The sequence below is a fragment of the Hoplias malabaricus genome, chromosome 13 (assembly GCF_029633855.1).
Source record: "Hoplias malabaricus isolate fHopMal1 chromosome 13, fHopMal1.hap1, whole genome shotgun sequence".
Lineage (NCBI taxonomy): Eukaryota > Metazoa > Chordata > Actinopteri > Characiformes > Erythrinidae > Hoplias > Hoplias malabaricus.
The window spans coordinates 28,064,000-28,084,489 of NC_089812.1; the positions used below are offsets into that span (position 1 = coordinate 28,064,000).

The following is a 20,490-nucleotide window of genomic DNA, read 5'->3' on the forward strand; positions in this document are numbered from 1 at the left end:
AAGGTGCTCTATAAATACACTTGCCTTGACTAAACCTTTCAGTCTGCAATGGAAGAAAAGCTGTAGTAACTTTGAAAATGTGTCATTCATTAAAATATATGTTTATGGACACATTCATATTGTAATGGGCAGAAGAAATTAAGCCTTGCAGCTAACAAGCCCAAGTTTCTGCTCATTCTGCACAAAGACCAAACCAAGGATACAGTGTCATTGAGGCAAAATCCTGAACAGTACCCCTTTGCGGAGCAGATCTTAAGCCCGAGTGGCCCGATCTTGAGGTGAGTTTAGCCTAACTGTGCATGAGGCAGCATGTGAGGGTGTTAACATCCAGTTCCATTACATTCACAAGCTAAAAAGAACAGCAGCAGGAACATAATCTGTTTATGGAACTCACAAAGAAGAGATGTGACCATTCAATTACAAAATCAGATATTAAAGTTAGCAATGTTCTCTGTTGAAATTAAGGACAGTAACACGGGCTGCAACTTTAAGGAAAGCACCCATGGCAGGAAGATGATAGCAAATTCAAGCTTATATTTGATTAAATTTGTAAGTCTTGACAGACTTCGCATATTCATGTAAACATTCGTATTAATGCTCAGTTTTGATGAAAAAGTTGGTACCTAGAAGAATGTATGTGATTTTCAAGGTTAAGGTAAACATTTGAACATTTAGAAATGCACATGTACAACAATCAATTTCTAATCATTATATAAAAAAAATTAAGAATTTTGTCCACACTGCCTGGTTCTGATATCGGTTCCCCAATTTTTTTCAGACAGCTATTAATCCAAAGATAAATGACACAATTATATTCCTTTATAACAGAATTTATTGATAATTATTATTTTATCAATTAGTGACTTCTGACTTCTCTTCTTTCGGTAATACATTAAGAAAAACAATATAAACCAAACAGCAACATGGTGAGGCTAGTCAGGACAGAGTGAGATCAAGATAGGTGTCGAGCAACCTCTCATTTTGCAGGGGGTTGGAGATAATCAGGTTGGAGCTTAATTGTGCGCACCTTTATTTGGACTTTAATTTCTTCTAATTTCCATTTCTGGAAGTCCCCAGTGCAATCAAAACATGACTGGGTGGATATTTCCATAGGACCCCACTGCTTTAGCCATTCCATATGATCATATAACATGTTACATGTCACCATCAGACACAAACATAAGCACACACAGACGACAATGTTGTTGGTCCCCTTTGCCCCACACAAACTCACTGGTGGAAACACTCTGTGGAAGTCAAATTCAGTTCTTAAAAGGATCAGAGACAAAGCAATACAAAACAGACTCTTTACCATTTCTCAGGCTGCATGTAGCCTTTTCATATGTGGGTCAGTTCCTACATGCTTTCCTTACTGCAGTTATGGCAAGAGGGCCTTGCTTGTGAGTGTGTGCGCCTGTGTTTGGGTGGATGGATCTCACTGAGGGAGTTGCAGCAGTGTGCCCTGCCCTGAGGGCAGATAGGTGACATTGCGTGAACGGCTGAGCTGGAAGGCGATGTCCTCAGCTGCCTCCAGCTTCCTCAGCTCTACGAGACCATCGCCTGCATCAGCCAGGGCATTAGCGATCAGAAGGGCAGCCTGGGAGTCACCCGCAGCTGAGATGATGGCTGCCTGCTTCTGCTGTTCTGCCTGTGATACAAATCAAAACAAGTATGAATTTTTACAAGGCAGATTTAACAGTTTTAGAGAAGTTATGGTCCTAGCCTCAAGTAAATAAGCCCAGAGTAAGAGTGGTAATAAAATAAATCCATAAGAACAAGAGGAAGAAAGCCCTCATAACAACCAAGACTTAACTAATACCAGGACCCCATGGACCGCTGGTCAAGGCTAAAAATTATATTTGGCTAACATATCTTTTCTCTCACATACAGCAGCTTTGGTAGCAATTAGAGATAAATGTACATACAGAGAGAAGAATGTCTCACCAGTAAGAAGCATCTCCCAAGGGATACAATTAACAAAGCTTTCATACCTTTTCTACAACGAACCTGGCCCTTTCAGCTTCCTGCTGGGCCACCTGTTTCATTTCAACAGCTTCTGTGAATTCTTTTCCAAATGTCAGATGTGTCTGAAGTAAATACAGAGTATTTTTTAGATATTCTAATCATTCAGGTCACAACAAAAGAGCAAAAGAAATGAACAAAATCAGAAGGAGAAAAACACTTTACCAGCGAAACGTCATCTAGAATAAGGCCGAAGGTGGATGCTCGCTCTGTCAGATCTTCACTAACCTGCCTGGAAACCAGCTCTCTCTGAGTAATCAGCTCTCCTGCATCAAACCTGGCCTAGAAACACACAAACACAACTGGTGTTACATACTCTGTATTAGGCAGTTAATACAAACTTTATTTGCATTTTCTAACATACAAAAAGTTGGTAAATTTTGTAAATACCATTAAATCACAAATCTGAATTCTTAATTCTCTTTAATATCTATTTAGCAGACAAATGAAATCCAGTAAAAATATTTGACATAACGTAATCCTTTATATTATAGATCTAAATATCTAATAGTCGACTTTCAAATACTACCCTCATAAAAATAATTATAAAAAAAACAAAACAAAACAAAAAACTACTAGAATATAAGGAACAAACATAAAAGCCTTCTTCACTTGGTTTAACATTTTCTATAAGCTGTAGGAGTCTTATTCTTAGATGTGAAGCTCCTCATGGAACCAGATTGTAACTCACTCACTAATGTTCATTTAAGCACATTTAAGATATACTCAATGCTTCACATCAACAACACAGTGGATAAATGTCATATTATTATTATCATCATCATGCATTTACAGGTCGTGAATCCAACTAGATTAATGATTAGAAGCCATGTGCACCAGACTTACCAAAATAAATGTAATTATATGAAGAACATCATTCCAGTTCAGCTACAAATCATTAAGTTTTAGTTATATTAGTTTACAGTTAAAAAAAAAATTACTGCACAAAAACCACAACTCACTACAACAGCCTTCAGCACTTCAGTGGTGATGGAGGGGAGAACTCTTTCATCATAGTCTTCACCAATGCTAGTGAAAATCCTTGGCAGCTGAGTAGCTACCGGCCTAAACAGAATTCTTAGTGTAATGTTTACATTCTGCAGATCTGAAAATTGAAAGAGAAAGGGGAAAATTTAATCACTTGAGTATACCAGGTTAAACATGAGAGTATATCCAACAATATTACATTTATCTGTGCTGTAAAAACCTCTGGTGATTTTCTAACAAATAAATATTTTATCCTTAGATACAATATTGGATAATAAGACATCCTGCTTCTTTCACAACTCACTCATGGCACGCAGAGTGAGTCTGTCTGTCTGTCTACATATTATGGAAAACAATATCCCAAATAGTGTTTCTCTAAATATTCTGATTATATTCTCAGAACCTTTTTTACTCAGAATTATTCTGAAAATCTTCCCCCCCTCAAACGCCACGGCCCTAAAACTCTGTCGTAATCACTGCATCTGCTTTACAGTTAGGGGATTTTTGATGCCTACATAGATTTTAATCTACTCAAATACTTAATTTCTCTAAACCCACACAGTGAACATGCCTGTTTTTTTACTCTGAAATAATGCACCTCTGCTAATTCCCCATGCAAATCAGCTTGCAACAGCAATGTTCTATAATTCAACATAATACAAATACTGTTCTTAACAATACAAATGTGCTGTTGATATAACAAAAACAATTAAAATAAACTAAAGATTTTTATTCTCAACACCCGTAATGACAAAATCAGAAAGAAGGAATATTTTTTTTTATTTTATAAACTGGAAGGAGACACAAAAATATGACCAAACCTCTCCAATCAAGATAATAAAAATCTTTTTTTTAATGTCTGTGACATTACTTACCTTTGCTTCCAGTGACGACTGGAACATTACGGGGTCGGGATCTGCAGTCAAAAATGATCGGTTTCTGTACCCAGGGGATAAGGAAATGTGTCCCTTCCCCAACCACAGCATCCTGAACTCCTCTAAACCGGTCAAAGATTACTGCTCTGTGACCAGCATCAACTACAGGGGACACAGTGCAGACAATTAAAATGACAACAGTCATCTGACAGACAACAAACATGAAAATGAATGTCTGATTGTTCAAAAAACAGGGGAACAGACAAAGCATTAAAACTTAGCAACAAATATGCCAAGATGGTCCATTTCATATTCTGTTGAATAACAGGGGTCACTGACTCGTTCCAAAAGTTACCAGATGAAGCTCCAGAGAACACAGTTCAACTCCTCCATGGACCAATGTTTGGGAGCTTTATACAACTCTACTCAAGGAGAGTGGTGATCTTGAGCTTGTGTAAAGCTTATGTTATTTAAATAACCTTTTTTTCTCTATGAATTATACAAGATGTGTGTTCACAATGAGTAAAATTTAAAGTTAAAGAACTCACTAATTTCACTTTTGCATAAGGGACATACCTATGTGTGGGAAATACTGCAAAGTCTTTTAGGGTTCCTACATGGATGAAAAACATCCTAACTTGGGTAGAAACATGGATGGGCACATTTTGAAGCTATAAACATGTGGCTTGAGACACTAAACTGTACAAACGCTTCCCCTACTCCAGTCATATACATGGCTCGTGTATACCTTTACCACTACACTCCTGTGAGTTCTGGTGTGTAGGCACCCTTAATCTACACAGACACAACACTGAGCTGGGTCTAAGAAATCCACTTACCATTAAAGAGGGCAGAGTTAACCACACCTCCTCCGATGGCCAAGGCCAATCCTAACTTCCCGATGGACTCGAACAGCTTCGCCATGGTAACAGAGAATCAATGCCTAACAGAAAATAGACTTCATTAATCTCACAGTATAAAAGTATGATTTGAACAAACGGTTTGTGTGTTTACGCCCTCTTAACAGCTCAGAAATGTTACAAATGTGCTCCTAACTCTCACATTAGAAAATAATTTGGATGCCCAGTTACTATTATTCTGTGCAAATCAGTGGCAAGAGCTCAAGGAGAGAGGTGTCAAAAACTGACAAATGCGAGCAAAACTGAGATAACGTTACGGGCCTTTGGTGCAGTTTGGTGCGTTGTAAAGCTCTACCCACATCAGATTAATGTACTGCAGGCTTATGAAGAAAAGCTAGACTGAAGCTGTGTCTTCTCTTACAAATAATTTTAAATAACCGCTCAGCCTAACGTTACTACTCAGATGTGTTTAAAACGGGTTAGCATTAGCTTCCCGGCGAACTGACATTAGGTTGCCTATAGCTCACTGTTGGTCGGCATTTCTTTTCAAGGTCCTTACAGGCATTTAAATGTAGCTGCTGGTTCACTTAAAGTGGACCAGAGAATTGGAATAAGAAGATGACGAACAATGTGTCAACTGGAGCCCAAATTAGCCCATGCTGCCTGGCGAAACCGTAACCGCTCGTTTGCTACATCCAACTCAGTTTAAACCAGAACAAATAAGCCACCCTCATATTTAGATGCATACAAATAGACTTAAACACATCCAACTACTCCATAAAGAAGATTTATTGATAATAGGAATGTTGTAATATATTTACCCGGACTCACCGTTCACCGTGACCTCCAGAGAAACGCACAAACCAACCACATGAACAGAAAGCCACTCTGCGCATGCGTAGTCCCATGAAAACGGTGAATTCTGATTGGACCTGCTGCACTATACGTGCATTGCCCAAATGACCTCTCACTTCCTACATAGTACACTACATAGTTTATGAAATTTAAGTTTCTGCGTCCAATGGTGTAAAAATATTTAGCTGAAGTATCGGTAACATTGGATATGAATAAAAACAGCTTTACTTTAGACAAATTGTGTTGCTTTAAGAGTAGAAGCTGCTAAATACTGAAAAACACAGTGAACTAGTGAGGGAGTAGCAAACTATTTGAGACTTAACTGAAGAGAAAGATTCTGCTAGTACAGAGAGACGTCATTGGTTGTCTTTTTCAATTGCTTATGGGTATTGTAGTTCTGATACTAATAAAATGCTAATAGCCATTCAAACAGAGTAACAAATGAACGAGCTACTGGGAAACTATTGATGTAAATTCAACCAGGGTCTTCTGCTCATCTGCTTTGAGAGCAGTAATCTGCCCTGCATGCCCATAGCATCTGTTCCACTCCTCCATGTACAGCTTCAAATCTGTGGCACATTATTCCAATGCACACTTGGATATATGATGGGACTGATTCAGCACAGATCTTTACTAAAGGCCTCCAATTCTCATACAGATTTCAAGGCTGCTTCTACCTATGCTGTTTTAAATTAAATTTCCATTTATTAGAATTTTGTAAGTGGTTTGGCCAGAGGAGGATGGATCCCACTTTATGAGTTTTGGTTCCTCCCAAGGCTTCTTCCTCTAAACTCAAAGGAGTCTGTCCTTGACACTGTAAGTTTTGGCTTGCTCAAATGGGGTGAATTCATTTAGTTTTTGTTTTAATTCTGGATTTCTTTGCTTCTTTTGCTTTGCTTTACCAAATCATCTGGTATTACTGCCGTTGGAGGTAAATTCTAGATACAAATTCCACCTGGCTGAATTCACCATAACTCCATAAAAAACAGTTCCACTGCTCTACATCCCAGTTTATGTGGTCTTAATCCCTCTCTATTCAGTGCTTGTAATAGGGCATGGTGAACTTAGGCTCAGGTGTAGGTGCTGCAGAGTGTCCCATTCTATCAGACAAACTATGCCTGTATATAATTGAACAGTTGTGTCTGCAGATGAATGTACATAAAGCAGTTTCAGTTTATAAATATCAGAATATGATATTTCAATGTTATATGAAATGTAATGTTTAGACATTGACGTTATGTTTTCAGTGTTAGTTAAAAGGATGTGAGTGCAGTTCATGAAGAAAAAAAATCAACATTTCTAACAGCCATTCTTTGTCAAGTAGCAAACACTTCACCTCCAGCCCATGGACAAAATTATTGTTCCTCTCTTAGAACAAGAATTTGGCAATATGAACCAACTCTATCCTCTTATAGAGCTTGTGGGTACATATCAGGGGCATAGCTTCTCCACAGCCATAAAGCTTATCTCCGCTAATCCTCATGCTTGACATAATTTTAACTCTTGGGGATAAATATACTGTGAATGAGTCATTCCGAATGCTGAGAAAAGTTGGTGTTACTGTGTGAGCTAAATCTAGTCCACAGTATCCAGCCTTTACTTTTAAAAATGTACACACTGTTCATGAATATTATTATAATATGATACTTTTAGAGGATGTGAAAAGAAATTTAGTGTAAAATCCATGTTTGCCTTCCATGTATCTAGAGCACACAAAACCAGCTTAGTTGCACATCTATGTGAAACAGTGCTGGTAAACACAGTTGAAAATGTTTGGCCTACTGAGAGTCTTGTAACATCTTCCATTGAAAATGAGCATGAAAACTTTGAGTAGGAGGAGGTACCTTCTGTGCTTAACGTGGATGAATTTCTTTTTTAGAAATGTAACACTATTTTATTTGAAGCATATTTGTAAGGAACATGCATTTGTGGGATGAGCAGTAGAGCTGAGTATGTGGGTTGCACCCATGAAAAATTTACCAAATCCTCTCTGCCAATGCCAAACAGCTTATTCTGCCATTGACTTGTTTGGTGTTTGGTGGACTGGATGATTTCAGTTTGAAGAAACAAGAAATATTAGCAATTTAACAATTTATTCATTTAAAAAGCAGGAGCCTCAGTAGTGGGTGGAAGAACCATACACAGCCACAACAGCCTGGCACCTCCTCCTCATGCTGCTCATTAGCCTGGTCACACACTGCTGTGGGTTGGCATCCCATTCTTCAACCAGTCTTTGTTACAATCAGCCAACATGGTTGTGTTGGTCACTCTGGCATGAACAGTGTGCCCAAGCTGATCCCACAAATGTTCAATGGGGTTGAGGTCAGGACTACAGGCAGGCCATTCCATCCTCTTCACTCCCATATTCTGGAGGTACTCTCTGATACACCTCACTCTGTGGAGGCGAGTGTTGACATCTTGGAGGATAGAGTTCTGTCCCAGACTGTGGAGATATGGGATTGCCACTGGTTGCAGAATTTCATCTCTATCTCTCTGCATTGAGATTGCCTCCAATGATGACAAGCCTTGTTTTTCCAGTGAGGGAGATGCCGCTCCACACCATCACACAATATAGGCTATTTGGAAAAATTTTAATGGGGGCAGCCCACATACTCAGCTCTACTGCTCATCCCACAAATATATGTTCCTTACAAGTGTGATACTATTTAAAAGGGAAATTAACAGGCTTTCCAAAGGTATAAGATTTATTGCTAAGAAGCATTGTTACAACAAATAAATAATCTACAGAAACAAAATTCCTTACTTTTTGTATCATGTTTATAATAATAATTTGGTAGCTTGAGAAAAGCAGTTTACTTACACTGAGTTAAAGAGGTGCATTAATCAGCTGCTTATAAATGCTTTTAAACCTCCAGAAATCAGCTCAGGCAGTGAGAAGTTGTTAGGACATGCAGTGCAAAACTGTCTTTTGAGAATAATTCCTATCTTAGTTGGGAATAGGATAGAAAATCCTGAAGATATTGATATTGAGCATTGTGCATATTTGAAAGTTCTCATTGATGAATATATTGATTTCAGAGCTCACACCTTTCCAGAGCATCCCCCAAGCCAAAACACCATTATCTGCCAGTACCCTGCTCTCATCATTAATTGTGGACGTTATGTTTCGAAAGCAAACAAACTTATTTTAAACAGTGTGCTCAAAAATTGCACAATTTTAAAAATCTATGTGCAACCTTTTCAGAAAAGCATCAACTTCTTCAGGCATACTTGAGTGCTGGCAGTATATTTCCTCCCAAGATTCATGCTGACAAGGGAACTGAACTTTATTCCAGTGACTACAATGATAAAATCAAAAAGGCAGCATTTGCATTTGATTTTGAATCCAGCAATACAGTTGTTGTTAATGACATAACTGTGAAAGGTACAACGTACAAAAAGGGCATGTATGTTGTCACTGGAAGGGAAGATGATGGGAATCTTGTAGGAGAAGTCAAGCTGATCTTGATACATTCTGATTCTCAAGTATATTTTATTTTAGAAGGACAGCAGGTTGTTCAGCTACTTCATTTGGGTGTGTATTCATTGAAAGCAGCACAGACCTCTACTTTTTTTTTTTTTGCTTGAATCAAGAAGATCTTCTTGATTATTACCCATTACCAGAGTACAAGGTATATGGTTTATCAATCCTAATTCTCCATAATTCATTCCCTTCTTTGTAGAATCATGTCCTTGATAGCAGAAGATGTGAGAGAGGCAGTCTTAACAGTACTACCAAACTTTCCAGAACACTGTCCACACTCCTTGAGAATGGAATGCAAGTTAGATTTGAAGTTGAATAAAGAAGAGGATCTGCAAGAATACTTCAGACCTATTCAGTATCGCAAACTGCTACACGCTTGGAGCACTGAGGGTAAGTTACATAATTGTTTAAATTATCATATGTATTGTCAAAATGTTAACTTGACTTACATTAAAAAAATAATTTTAGATGTATATAGTACAGTGCTGTTATAACTGTTGGATGTAAAGGGGAGTGGGACAATTTAGAACAATGCGTAAAATTTTACCTTAATATTACAGCTTCAGAATAATTATGATGTTTCATTGAGCTGTAATAAGGAGAAAACAGCCTTCATTGCTAATCTGGGTTAAGCACTGCAGAAACTGCACTATGTAACTTTTGGAGTATGATTTGAATCATGAAAAGTGCCAGTCATTCAGACTTTTGAGAAGGATGAAAAGGACATTCAGGTATTTTAGGTCTTCTTATAATTAAATTTTGGAATGTGTATCTCCATGAGCAGGCTTGATAATCGCTGGTGTAGGCTGGTGAATTTTGTATTATTTGAAAAACATTACATAGAGAAAAATGTTTTCTACAGTTAAAATCATTCTTCATGAAAGAACGTTAAACATAATATATGAAAATGATCTGCTGTAAATTTACAGTAATATATCAGTAATAATTTTACAGTACTTTATTTGCAACTTGGCTTGCCAAGTATATACTGTAATAACTGTAAATACAACTTGGTATTATAAAGAATAATTACAGTAATATAATGTATTTTTCTTGATTTCAGCTACTGTAAAATCCTCGTACAAATCTGTAAATATTTTAAACTTAATTACTATTTTTAGAAATTTTTCCTTATAGCTGTAATCATTACTGTAATTTTACAATCTTTTATTAACTGTTGTGCCGGTAACTTACTGTAAAATTTACAGTCAATTTTTTACAGTGAATGCTCTATCCACTGTAGCTGGAGAGGCTAGTTGGCCAGCCCAAATTTGCCTCATTCTCTGCACACTCTGGGCCAGAGTGCATTTCTGTATAGAACAGAAAGTGTCTCAAGGCTGAGTGAGAATAAGGTTTTCCTAAAGATATCAGTTAAAATGGGGAACACCACACCGATCCCAGGGATGAAAGAGTAAGATCAGACTGATGAACTCAGTGTGGGCAGGGCCAGTGGGATTACCCACTGCAGGTACACTAAAAAATTGGTATAATTGTTTTACAGTAATATCATACATTAAAATACTGTTTAACAGTTTTACAGAATAAAACTACAACACAGTGCAATGTGGGATGCCACATGAATACAGCTGTCAACTGTATATTTTACAGTAAACTGTAAGGAAAAAACTTGCGGTACGAAGACAATTCCTGAGAATTTACTGCTGTGTTGTGAGACCATGCACCGACACCAGTATCTGAGAGAAGCAGCCATTGAATTTCATAATATATGTTATGTTAAACTGGCCAACCAAAACCATCGAGACTGTACTTTTGTCATTTGTGAAACTAGTGAACAAGGCTTGGTATTGCTCATTTTCTTGAATTGATACGTTGTTTGCGTGACTATATTTTGTTTTCTGAAACAGCCTGGAGGGAAAGTACAATAATTAAGTAAATACTATTTCTTTTCATGTTAAAATGTGTTTTAGTCTCACCGTGGGTCTTTTATAAGCACACTTAATCCTGTTTATCCAGGATGTTTTTTAAGAGCTTAGAACCGACTGTATAAATTTGTATATATTTCTTAGTTTGTCCCACAGTTGAACTGGCTAACGTTAGCTTCCTTCAACTGTTCACCATCTAAAGTTAAGTTGAGGAGACTTATTTGATATAATGATTGATATGATTGGTATGATTGATAATTTCGAATTGGATAAGCGGTTACAGATAATGAATGAATGAATGAATGAAATACAGATAATAACATGTTTTAATTTCACGGCAGTTCAGTGAAGGAATAGTACAGTGTTCGGAGAAATACAAAAAGTTTCCGTTAGTTTCACGTCATATAAAGTTCAGAGAAGACTTCAATGTTAATTAATAACATAAACTACATTTTCTGTTACTTCAGAAGGAATTAATTTGACTAAAGTTATTTTAAAAGATATCTTTAGTTTTCTTCTCAAGCATATGATTTCTATGTTAGGATTTGAAGATTAATTTGTGTTTTGGACCGAATTAAATGCCCTGAAGAAAACTCTTCTGATTGGATCTGATTGGACTGTTTGACAGCATAGGAGTTTTAATATCTTATACAGGGGTTAGAAAATTAAACTGAAACACCTGTTATTTTGGTTTGGGAGGTTTCATGGCTAAAGTGGAGCAGCCTGGTGGCCAATCTTTATTTATTGCACATTGCATCAGTAAGACCATGTGCAGCCAATGGTTCAAACATTGTATCCTGAAGGAGGTGCCATGTATCAGGACGACAATGCACCAATACACACAGCAAGACTGGTGAAAGATTGGTGTGATGAACATGAAAGTGAAATTGAACATCTCCCATGGCCACTTTGGGGTGTTTTGGAGGAGCGAGTCAAGAAACGTTTTCCTCCACCAGCATCACGTAGTGACCTGGCCACTATCCTGCAAGAAGAATGGCTTAAAATTCCTCTGACCACTGTGCAGGACTTGTATATGTCATTCCCAAGACAAAATGATGCTGTATTGGCCGCAAAAGGAGGCCCTGCATCATACTAATAAATTATTGTTGTCTAAAACCAGGTGTTTCAGTTTCATTGTCCAACTCTTGTATATCCACCTGAGTAGCTGAACTAGGGTTGAAAGAGGAGCTGCAAATAGCAGGAACCCAGACAGTGAGCATATATCGGTCCATTGGCATAAAAAAGCTGGACCACCATTGACTGTAGACCACTGCTGGTCCGCCATCGGACCACTCACATTACTGGATATAACTCATTATTAATCTCCTCAAACAGATCTTAATATTCACAGAGACTTTTATTCCGGAAAACAAACTAATACAAATATTACCAAAAACTATGAGAGATATAATAATGAGTAAAAGCCTGATATAAAATGATTATGCTAAAAATGTTGACACTGTGCTGGATTAAAATCATTTACTAATCTCATTTATAAAAGATAAAAAAAAAACCTAATGAAGGAAAATTGCAAACTGGACTATGAATGGAAAAGTGCTAAAATGTGGCATTGTGTTTAAAATTCTGTTTAATCACCAGCAGTCCGCCCAGAAAATGCTGTGCAAAACACTCATGGACCTCCAACTTTGCCCTCAGTGGGCCAACAGTGGTCCGCCGTCTCCTTGCTATCAGGGAAGTAATAATAGAATAGTATATTATTATAGTGAAGAATGTTTAAAAAAAATTTTAAATCATTCATTCATCTTCTGGAACCAGTTCATCCTAAGCGGGGTCACAGTGGGGCCGGAGCCTTCCTGGAATAACTGGGCACAGGGCCATCACACACCTCGGACAGGACGTCAGTCCATCACAGGGCATCACAAGGTCACTTGCACACTCACCTGTGGGCACTTACCAACATCTGTGTCTGGACTGTGGGAGGAAACCAGACCACCTAGAAGAAACCCACACAAACATAAAACCCACAACCCCAGAACCCTGGAGCTGCGTAGCTGTGACAATATGTGTTGCATTACTGTACCACCCCTTATTTAAGAAACAGAAAATGTTAAAACGTACAGTCTAACTATATACAAATAAGGATAACTCAGTTAGCTTGACCCATTCGAATAAGAATCACAACATGTCATATAAGGACTATTCAACCATACAATTCTGACTTCATGCTAATTATGCCTCTGTTATAAATTGGACATCATGAATTAGCGTACTTTTGTATCTTTTGGACACCCAGTGTTGTGCTGCCACTAGATGGCAGCAATGATTTTTGGCTTTGCCTCATACTTTTCATTATCATTAATTAATTACAAAATTTTGTCCACGGAATAAGAGGCCTGCCTAGTGCTGTGTAACTTCACATTCCTTGACTTTCAATTTTTCAAAAAACTCTGCATGAATATTATTCCATGCTTCTACAGTGCAGCCCTAAAAATCATTTGGAAATTTGGCTTCTCACAGTCCAACTCATGAAATCCTGTTGAGGTCTGATTCTGGGGAGGTCAGTTCTGAAAACACCAGCAAATTCTTGTTTGATTTTCAGATTTTCTTCTTTTTCTTCTTTATTTTTTGGTTATTTCCTTTCCTCAGTAATGCCTCAGTAAATATTGCATGTCCTTTCAGATCCACAACTATGAGTTGTCTCCTCTTAGTGGAATAAATCATATGAACAGAGTCAGTTATGTTCATGTACAAAAATATGGAAGATTTTGAACAAATAATCCCTTCAACATGAGTCTGTGTGACCCCCTCGCACTCATCTTTTTTTTCACCCCCTCACATAACTGGCTGCATGAACAACAATTCATATGTGCTTGTTACATGTATCCGGTAAAGATCTAATCAGCAAGCCGTCCAATTAAATTAATATCAAGTGACATTGAATAAGCTGAAGATCTCATTTGTTTTAAAGAGGAAAACAAATCTTTAAGATAGTGGTTTTAATTGTGTTTTTGAGTCTCCGACTTTGGCTTGCATTATGGGAGGTAACACATATTCATGGGTTAAATATAACAAAGCTCTGAGTTTCCTTTAATAAAGAGGCTGTCTGTTAATGTTAATATTAGCCAGTTAATAGACTGACAGTTTGGAATGAAGGCCGGTTTTAATAGTGGCAGTGGGTCAATAAACAATTTAGAAGTTGTCTTATATCCAACCATCAGGGATGTATTCATTTCAGACCGAGTGCATTAGATGGCACTGCAGGAGCAGGACTGATCACTCATTGTAAAACACTCCTCTGTATCTCACAGTAGCGGGTATGAAATTGTTTTTCTGCACATATCTGTGATTACATCTCCTAGGGATAAATTTGGGCAGATTTTGACTGAAGATTTTGTGGAAGAAGGGTCACGACTGAAGCGTGGTTGTGAGATACATGAGTGTTAAGGTTGGGTTTAAAGTTTTTAGCTCTTTTTTTCATTTTGGGTCAGCCTAAAATGAAGCAACTTAAACCACCAACACTTTAACTTACTGATTCAGCATGGCCTATTATAGGATCTGTTTACTTAGATTGAAAAATTATAAAAGGAAATGTTTATTACCTACAATGTTATGTCAGTTTCTGACAGTGAATCTCTGGATAAATAAAAATGAAAACATTGAAATGCAGCCTTGATTACAAGATTCTCTCAAGGCAGTTGATTTAAAGGAAACAAGTGTGATGGAAGCCATGGCAACTGATGATTTTATCCTATAATTTATTTGGTTTAGTGATGTGAAAGGCATGCTAAAAAGAAAACAATCTTCCTGAATACTGAATGAGATGGATCCTGAGAGCATGGAATATGTGTAAGAGTTTATATAAGATTTGGTTATGACAGTTACTACATCATTTTATTCCTTAATTAATAAATGATATTCTGATGATAGGGCGGCACGGTGGGGGTGCAGGTAATGTCACAGTCACACAGCTCCAGGGAGCTGGAGGTTGTGGGCTCAAGTCCAGCTCCAGGTGATTGTCTGTGGGGAGTTTGTTGTGTTTACTCTGTGTCTGCATAGGTTTCCTCCAAAAAACATACATTCGTAGGTGGATTGGTGACTCAAAATGTTCATAGTGAGTGAATGTGTGTGTGTATTTCACCCTGGGAAGGAATGGCGCCCCCTCCAGGGTGTGTTCCTGCCTTACGCTCCTGAACTGGATAAGTGGTTACAGACAATGAATGAATGAATTCTACTGATATAAAATGTAAATGTCCAGTAGGCTTCCTATTTGCTGTGCTTTAATTTGTAGGTGATATAAGGTTGTACACATGACACTTATGTTGTCAGTTAATTGTATTGTATTGTTTCATTGAGTGTACAAACAGGTTGGTTTTCTTACGGCATTTAATTTGTTCACTTCCAATGTCATTTTAAAACAACTGTTAAGAGAGTTATTTCATCTTTAATTCACTATATAAGATGTTCAGTGGGTCAGATGTTTACACACACCAAGTTTACTCTTTGTTATTGGGATTGTTGGTGATGTAGCATGTAAAGTTCTCATGGAACTGGTGGCTCTGAGCATGCATTAACAGTGCCAGTGGGGCTAGGTACAGCCTTAGTCACCAGGGAGGCCAGTGTGGATTTACGGTTGTTGATGGTAAAAGGTAAGGTAGGACTGTAAAACTGGCTTGGAGGGGGGTGGGTCTGGGACGCCAGACTTCACTGTTGAGCCTTCTGGAGGTGTTGTGGGCTTAATTCAGCAAAACACCAACGAGAGGACGTGCCTGCCTGATGACTTCTGTCAAGTGCAAGTGATACAGTGGCTGGTTTGGGTACTCATGGGCTGGGCTCAATGAGTAACCATAGTTGCTAAGGAAAGCTAGTTGCTGATCGGACCACAGCAACCTTAGTGTTGAGGTGTAGGATTCAACAGGAATGTTGGTGGCTGCAGGTAGGAAGAGAATGTGGTGGGCCCTATGTGAAGCTCTAATGGATTGGCATAGGATATTTAACATCTTATCTTGTGTATGTGTATGATTATAATTTATTAACTTCTATAATTTATTAACAGTACGAGAGATAATTGTTGCACTTGTGATATTGACAATATTTAAGGGCATGCTTTTTTTTTTTTTTTTTTGCATTTAATACAATGGGAAAATCCTCAGTATAAAATGTGGCGCTCCACAATCCTCCTTAGGTGTAATTTCCAAACAGCTATCACATATACCACAAGTAACAGTACAAAAAAATAAATAAATAATTTGCAACATTATAAAAATAAAATTGGGAGGAAAGGCACACTATGTTGTCAAGAGAAGACGTACAAATTAAGTCCCAGGACAGAATTTTTTTTCCAAATCATTAAAATGAACTGATAGATGACAACAAAGTTAATGGTGAAGTTAATCATGATGAAGAATGCTTTCATGTCCACATTCACTATTTTATGTGTGCTACTTCACCATAGCTCTTTGATGAAAAAAGTCCTTACTCATATTAAAAAGCTAAGTAAAGTTTGTACTTCATCGCCAGGACAAAGACCTAGATATTTGGAAGAGTGTTCTTGGGTAGGTGAAACATATAGAATAGACACAATATTTTGTGGGACTGTTTTTCTGGGAAAAGGACTGGTGCATTTCAGAAGATAAATGGCATAATGAAGTTGGTGGATTATTTAGAAATACTGCAGCTAAACCTCAAGGCATCAGCCAGAAAGCTTAAACCTGTTTGCCAATGGTTGCCTCAGCAAGAAAATTTCCTAGGCATTTCTCCAAAGTTGTGAAAGTCCTGACCTGAAACCAATTTGTGGGCTTTACCTAATATAACAGATGAAATGTATGGTGACATGAAATGTGTGGAGTGGTGAAAATTGTTATAAAGTCTTGCCCTCAACTGTATTTGCCAAAATGTGGTTGACAATGAAAGTTAGGTGTTCTCCAGTCAGTACATGTTTCAGGTTTGACATTCTGTACAAACATGTGATCCAAGGTATTTATGAACCAATTTATGACTCGAAAACACGTTTTGTGGATATGGTAACTAGGCACAGTGTTGTTTCTTTTGCACTGTTTTACTCATTTGTTGAGTTTCCTTTGTGCACCACTGCATGGAGATGTAAGTAGAAGATGCAGGGGATATTGGCCTAGCTTCAGAACCACTGTTTCATGTTTATTCTGCTCCAAAACACTTCAAACAAAGCTAACTTAATTTAAAGAGCATGCATTTTGGTGATCTTAAAGAGCTGTCAGTATAAATAAAATGGCAATGCTGAGGAAAAACCCATGCACTTACTATCAGATTATATCCTGCTGAATGATAACAGACTTCACTGGCCTCATACTTTTACAAAAAACAAGTGTTTGTTAAAGCCACTGGGCCTGATATTGCTTTTGGTTTATTTTTATCAGTTTTGTGGTGTGTGAACTGGTTCAGAAACCTTACATGGGAAAAAGTTATTAATCTCAAATCCATATGCTGTGACTGTGCTCTATTTCAGAGAGCAATAAAAACCAGTTCCACTTCTTCCCACGATGTGGGCAATTCCAAGGCCCTGGACAGATTAGTCATGCCCTAGTTTGACCATCAGCACACACATCAACTGACCAGTCCATTTAGTTTCTGACACAGTTACACGGAGACCTTCCACATTCGCCAGCTTGGCTAAGGAATGTCTACTGGAAATACTTTAAAAACAGATTCTGAGCAAATAAAAGCCTTCTTCTATTTCCATTGTAAATGTTGAATCAGTACCAAAGTGCTTTAAAATAAAACAGCTTTGTATCATACAGCAAATGACGCACAAATCCTGAGCTTTGCCCTTTGCTTTAATGACATAATGATTTGGTAAATATTTCCGTATGGGCAGTGATTGAAAATTATATTTTAATCGTTAATATAGCAGCAAAAAATAATCTCTATATACCGTGTAGTAAAGGCATCCTGAGCAGAGAATGAAGTCACATAACCTCTGTGAGTGTTGTTCTCTGCTCTTCGTTTTCATACCTGCATACATGTTAGTTCCGCCCTGTGGAAACGTTAGCCCTCTCCATGTTTTGTTTTGCCCTCCCCAAGAAACAACACTGTGACTGACATAATAGCATTAGGCAAGACTCCAGTTCAGCTAAAACACCTCTGACAAAGAATTATAACTGCTTTGTTTTGAGGGTTGCCACCTGTTCAACAAGCCAAAAATGGACACTGCTAAGCCCCAAACACATTTAAAGTTAAAATCTCATTAGAATCACCTCTATAGTTCACATTAAAAATAAAAATTATTGCTAGAAAAGCAATGATAATAATATGAATATTCAATATATATGTGTTTTAAATGTATATGAGAAACATGTGGGGTGGCGCAGCAGGTAGTGTCACAGTCACACAGCTCCACTGTGTGTCTGTGAGGAGTTTGTGTGTTCTCCCCGTGTCTGAGCGGGTTTCCTTCGGATGCTCCGGTTTCCTCCCACAGTCCAAAAACACACGTTGCAGGTGGATTGGCGACTCAAAAGTGTCCGTAGGGGTGTGTGTGTGTGTGTTGTCCTGTGAAGGACTGGTGCCCCCTCCAGGGTGTATTCCCGCCTTGCGCCCAATGATTCCAGGTAGGCTCTGGACCCACCGCGACCCTGAATTGGATAAGCAGTTACAGATAATGAATGAATGAATAAATGAATGAAAAACATGTGGTTTGTTTTCTTGTCTTAACTCTGCGGGTGGCACTAAGTGTGTGTTAAGGATTGTGAATAAAGGCATAGAAAAAACATGGTAACACCACCAGAAATAAAAAGGACATGCTTAATGATCATTGTACAATGAATCCATCTGTACATTTAATCCATCTGACTTTGTCAACATTTAAAGGTGATATATCCAATGTTCTGCCCCTAGATGTCACTTGAGCACCAGCACCTCAAACCAAAACAAATGCTTCATATTCAGCCACTGCTGCTTGGTTTTGGTCATTAAACATGTGCTTTTCATTTCTGGTGGTGTTGCTTAGCATAGTACCTTCCATCAGATTTTATTTTAAACTTCCAATGCTCAGGCAAGTTCCAGAAACCTAGTGGACAATTAGGCAGTGTGTTAACTTTAAGACTTTGGAGGATGTAAAGTAGAAGAGTCTTCACATCTTCAGATGTCTTCATATAATGTTTGAATCACGGAGTGAAATGTGCAGATGCACTTAATTTGTATGCCATTTGCTCCTTCCAACTGAAGTAAATTAATTTGAAATGTGAATTTGTTTCTTTTAAGCATATAAACACATAGTCTTAGAAGTACTGTTCCTTATAGATGCCTAAGGGGCTCAGAGAAAATGTTTGGACTCCAAAAATTTTAGAAAACATTTACAACTTCAAAAGCACACTGCATCATATTACACACTAGCTACTAATCCCTGCTTCAAGTGATCTGTCTATGAAGAGGGCAAACTTTCTAACCACTGCTATTTGATGTAAAAAATGCCGTCATTTTCTTTGATGAGTCTGTTTCACATTTTGAAACAACCATTATACTGGCAAATATTGACCTAGAAGTATTAAAAATTCTGACCCATTCTATTTAAACATGTTAAACCTCAGCCCCAATATGTTCTTGTGTTAAAATTGCTTATTGTTCCTTTTAAAATAAATGAGGTATTAGATTCAGAGCTTTGTTTCTCTACACCTCCAGAATGTATGTTTTATTTTTAATTTCCAACCAGCCTTATTGCAGTTCATCTGTCATATAATGGTTTTCCTGGGAATATGAGAGCTAATGTGCCACCTATTGTTTGTCTTTGTTGTTGTAGCTGTTTTTATAATTATCAAGAGGAGTCAGGTGAACTGTGTCTATATGGATGTGTTGCTAGAATATCCTCTTCTCTGGTTTGGGTCGTCTGGCATGAATTCACAAACTGTGGTCTATGTATTTCAAGTAGGGGCACTGAAGAACTCCCCAAAATGTTGAGTTCATTTTCATATGATAAATTATGTTGTGATAAAGATTCCCTTCACACCTTTCAAACCCATGTTTTTTTTGTAATTGAGGTAAATTTCTCTTTGTCCCTAAAACAAACAAACATTTACTGATTCTGTGGTAGTGGAAATATTGTAGACAAACAGGTGTAAAGTAAACAAGTAGTTCTTTCATTTAAGATGCTGTTTATGGAGTCCTTGAAACTGACTTGTAGCCTCCTCCATGCACTTTATATCTAATCAGGCAACAGGTCTGCACTCTGTAATTCCCTGAATTAAAGATAGAGGGTAAAGGAGTGATGTTAATTCATTAACAGGGTGTACTTTGGAAAAAGCTACAACGTGACTTTGACCCCTCAGGGCTCATTGCCGGGTTCTGTCTTCAGAAGGGAAGAGAGGAGAAAGAGTGAGTGAGAGAGAGAGAGAGAGAGAGAGAGAGAGAGAGAGAGAGAATGTGGGTTTGTAGCTGTTAGACATATGCGAGATAAACAAGAGGAAAGCATACAGAAGAGTCTGAGCTGTTTTGACACCTTGTTGCTCATTAAGCCAATGTGCTAGTTGCTAGTAGACGCCCCTTTAAATAGCAAATAACTTTTCTTTCTTCCACGACATTCTGCCTCTCCGTAGCCG

At 37.8% G+C, this 20,490-nt stretch overlaps 1 protein-coding gene across 2 annotated transcripts; it reads right to left on the reverse strand.

Moving 5' to 3' along the window:
* Nucleotides 1-820: 820 nt before the first annotated feature.
* On the reverse strand, nucleotides 821-5,705 carry phb (prohibitin). Of its 2 annotated transcripts, none has more exons than XM_066642205.1 (7): nucleotides 5,576-5,705; nucleotides 4,724-4,827; nucleotides 3,885-4,046; nucleotides 2,985-3,127; nucleotides 2,188-2,304; nucleotides 1,992-2,087; nucleotides 821-1,648 (listed from the first exon to the last, which is right to left on the reverse strand). In XM_066642205.1, the coding sequence occupies exons 2-7, from the start codon at nucleotides 4,806-4,808 to the stop codon at nucleotides 1,436-1,438; spliced, it is 816 nt and encodes a 271-aa protein (XP_066498302.1). In that variant the 5' UTR covers nucleotides 4,809-4,827; nucleotides 5,576-5,705; the 3' UTR covers nucleotides 821-1,435. The 2 variants fall into 2 exon arrangements, with proteins under 2 accessions (XP_066498302.1, XP_066498303.1); XM_066642206.1 differs by having other exon boundaries at nucleotides 5,566-5,692.
* Between the last annotated feature and the right edge of the window lie 14,785 nt (nucleotides 5,706-20,490).